Here is a 3,742-nt window from a genome sequence, read left to right on the forward strand (position 1 = left end):
CCCTATGTAGGCCCTAGGCAGCACCACAGTATGTTTTGTAACAGACTCGAGGCTTCTGTGGGGTTTGGAACGGTCTCTAGAGTGCCGAAATACAGGCTATTAATGTGTGTTTGAGCATTGAGCGCCCCCTAGAGTTTCACCAATGAATGACCGCAAAAACAGATGAGTTCAACTTTTATTTTATTACAAATATGTACAAATACGTTTTGCATTACACTAAATGAACATGTCTATGTACACAGGTTAAAATATATACACATGTATAAAATATAGGACATTATAAAAGCATTCACTTAAATATTTTTGGTAAATTTGATTAGCTGCAACTTTTATAAAGCAGAAAAGCATGGAGACGCAGCCTGCATTTATACCCGTTTTCTTTTTTAAACAGCATGGAAATCATTTCAGCAGGGATTTCTCAAGATAAAAAGGGTAAAATAAGTTAAGTCTTTTTAAAGAAATTCTCAGAATTTGCAGCAGTATCCGCAGCCTTTGTTACGACAGCAGTTGCAGCAGAATCTGCACAGGGAAAGATGACTTTGGCGCTTGGTCCTGAACAAAACCTATGAGGATAAAAAAAGAAAGAAATATATTCAGATTAATTATACAAGATGTATTATTAAAACTGTGTAATAATAAGTGAATTAATTCATATTTACAGTTTGTAATACTTTAATTAATCATATTAATTCTTAATTTTAATTTCTTATTTTAATTTGTATAGATTTTTTGATTTTTCTAGTGTATACATGCATATTACATTTTATATAATGGCCAAAAACCTAAATTCAATAGCAATATAATAAACAATAAAAATGTACAATTAAATAAGCAATTTGTATTAATTAAATCTCTTCATTATTTATATTAATAACCTTTTATTGCATTTTATAATAATATTTATTATATAAAATGTTATTTTAACCATTTATAAATATTTTAATTGTAATAATAAACAAATAATTCCTGTTAATGAACATTCAAATAAAAATGCTAATATATTTCTTCATATTTACAAGAAAGAAAATTTTATTTACAAATATAATAATAATTTTGATGAAACATTACATTTTACTTAAAGACCAACCACTTAAAATGCTAAATAATAATAATCATTTTTATCCACATATAAAATAATTTTTAACCAAGTAATTTATTTAATAAAATAATAAAATAAATATAAATTAATTTTGATTAAACATCAATTTTAAGTTTTTATTAGTTTATATTATTATTAACAGTAGGTTATACGGTGCTCAGCATAATTGAGCACATCCCATTTTGAAAATGAACATTTGCATCCATTTCTCAGTGAATATAGGCAATGTATTTTAGTGCATTTAAACAAAACAGATTTATTAAACAAATATATTTATTAAAATAATATTTTAGTCACCAAAAATATTGAGAAATCGAAAGATAAAACAATTAAATTCAAGCTTAATATAAAAATAAAAAAACTACAACCTACAAAATTTCAACAAGTTTCAAAAGCTTCTCTTGGTTTTTGCAATTTGTATTTAATATTTTTTATAAATTTGGCTTTACTAGTTTTTGGAGTGTTATCGTAAGTTATTTTGTTAGATAAGCTCCAGATCTGGCTTCAGTACTGACTAATTTAATATTGTATAGCTTCCTACTAAAAACAAGAATTTAAAAGATATGGGTGTACTTATATATGCTGATATATATAAACTATATATAAATATATATATAAACTATAAGTTTTTTTAGTTGTATTTTAAAATTGTGTCTGTATTATTAATAATAATCAATACAAACCTATAACAACTATCACTAATAAAAACTTCCTATCACTACTAAGTCAAAATCCTATCCCTGTTACTAATAAGTCAAGATCTTCAAATAATAAGTTTTTGGAGCGTTATCGTAAGTTATTGTGTTAGATTAGCTCCAGATTTGGCTTCAGTACTGACTAATTTAATACTGTATAGCTTCCTATTTAAAACATGAATTTAAAAGATATGGGTGTACTTATATTTGCAGAGCACCGTATATACTATATATATATATATATATAGTATAGTATAGTATATATAGTATATATACTATATATATATATATATATAGTATAGTATATATAGTATATATACTATATATATATATAGTATAGTATATATATATATATATATAGTATAGTATAGTATATATAGTATAGTATATATATATATATATATATATATATATATATACATATATATATATATATATATAGTATAGTATATACAGTATATATATAGTATCATATAGTATAGTATAGTATAGTATAGTATATATAGTATAGTATAGTATAGTATATATATATATATATATATATATATATATATATATATATATATATATATATATATATATATATATATATATATATATATATTTTACACTATACGTTTTTTAGTTGTATTTTAAAATTGTGTCTGTATTATTAATAATAATCAATGCAAACCTATAACAACTATCACTAATAAAAACTTCCTATTACTACTAAGTCAAAATCCTATCCCTGTTACTAATAAGTCAAGATCTTCTACTATTAAGTGTTAGATCTTCATACCAGAGGGTCTGTTAGTCTGTGCTCAGATTCAGTCAGATGTTGGTTCTCCTGCAGTTCCTCACTCTCCACATGATGCTCCTCCTGCACCTGCTGATCAGTCAAACACACACAACACAATTAAACCAAAGTTTTATCTGGTCATGTCGGTACCATTCAGTAGGAAGCATGCAGAACCCATATTGAAAAAAACTAATAATAACGAGTAGATTACATTAATATTATTATGCGTTCTTGTTACTGTATATTCTGTCTTTTTTCATAATTTATCTACTTTTTTTTTCTAAAATACTAACTATTTCACTAAAAAACATGCAATTTCCCATGTGTGTGAATGTGTTTGTCTATATGTCCCCATAATTACAGCAATACCAGTACATTTTGACCTTTTGGGTACATTTTATTGGCCTTTACGAATAAAAGTTCATGAATCTGATTATAAAATGTAGAATCTGACCTGTATGAAGGGAACGGCTGTGATCTGGAAGACACAAACACAGGTCAGGATGACGACAGCAGCCAGAAACACGTTTGACAGCTTCATCTTCAGTTGTGGAGGATGAGGATGATGATGATGATGATGATCTTTTTCTTCTTGTGGATCTACTTTTCTTCTGCTCTGCTCTGATATTTATAGTGAGCTCAGTCTGTCCTTTGACCCGCATGACGCTTCAGCTCTTCCAGTCAGATGTTGCTCAATGCTGGAAACTCTCCATTGCAGCAGAGTGACAGAAAGAAAAAAATCACATTGAATGACGGAACCAGCAAAAAAATTAAAGGCAATTGAATTTATTTGCTAGTTTATCTCTTCTAAACTTGAGAAAAAATAAGTTAAAAGCACAGGCAGTCGATTTTAAGAGTTTTAAGAGTTTTTTTGTCACTCTTAAATAATTTGTTTCTGCAGAGTTCAATTACAATGCATATTTTTACAGACCTGTGTTGAGCCATAAATATTCACTCATAGCTGTTGAAGTGGAGATCTATGCCTCACAGCATGAAGGTCACTGGTTTGAGCCCTGACTGGGTCAGTTGGCATTTCTGTGTGGAGTTTGCATGTTCTCCCTGTGTTTTGCTTTAATTTCCCCCATAGTCCAAACACATGCGCTTTAGTGAATTGGGTAAGCTATATTGGCCGTATCGTATGAGTGTGTGTGAATGAGAGAGTGTATG

The 3,742-nt window shown here is 27.7% G+C and overlaps 1 protein-coding gene across 2 annotated transcripts; it reads right to left on the reverse strand.

The window, feature by feature from the left end:
* Nucleotides 1-277: 277 nt before the first annotated feature.
* Nucleotides 278-3,278, reverse strand: hamp (hepcidin antimicrobial peptide). Of its 2 annotated transcripts, none has more exons than XM_056475891.1 (3): nucleotides 3,030-3,278; nucleotides 2,576-2,662; nucleotides 278-563 (listed from the first exon to the last, which is right to left on the reverse strand). In XM_056475891.1, the coding sequence occupies exons 1-3, from the start codon at nucleotides 3,114-3,116 to the stop codon at nucleotides 465-467; spliced, it is 273 nt and encodes a 90-aa protein (XP_056331866.1). In that variant the 5' UTR covers nucleotides 3,117-3,278; the 3' UTR covers nucleotides 278-464. The 2 variants fall into 2 exon arrangements, with proteins under 2 accessions (XP_056331866.1, XP_056331865.1); XM_056475890.1 differs by having other exon boundaries at nucleotides 2,576-2,665.
* Nucleotides 3,279-3,742: the final 464 nt, after the last annotated feature.

Source organism: Danio aesculapii, chromosome 16 (assembly GCF_903798145.1).
Source record: "Danio aesculapii chromosome 16, fDanAes4.1, whole genome shotgun sequence".
NCBI lineage: Eukaryota > Metazoa > Chordata > Actinopteri > Cypriniformes > Danionidae > Danio > Danio aesculapii.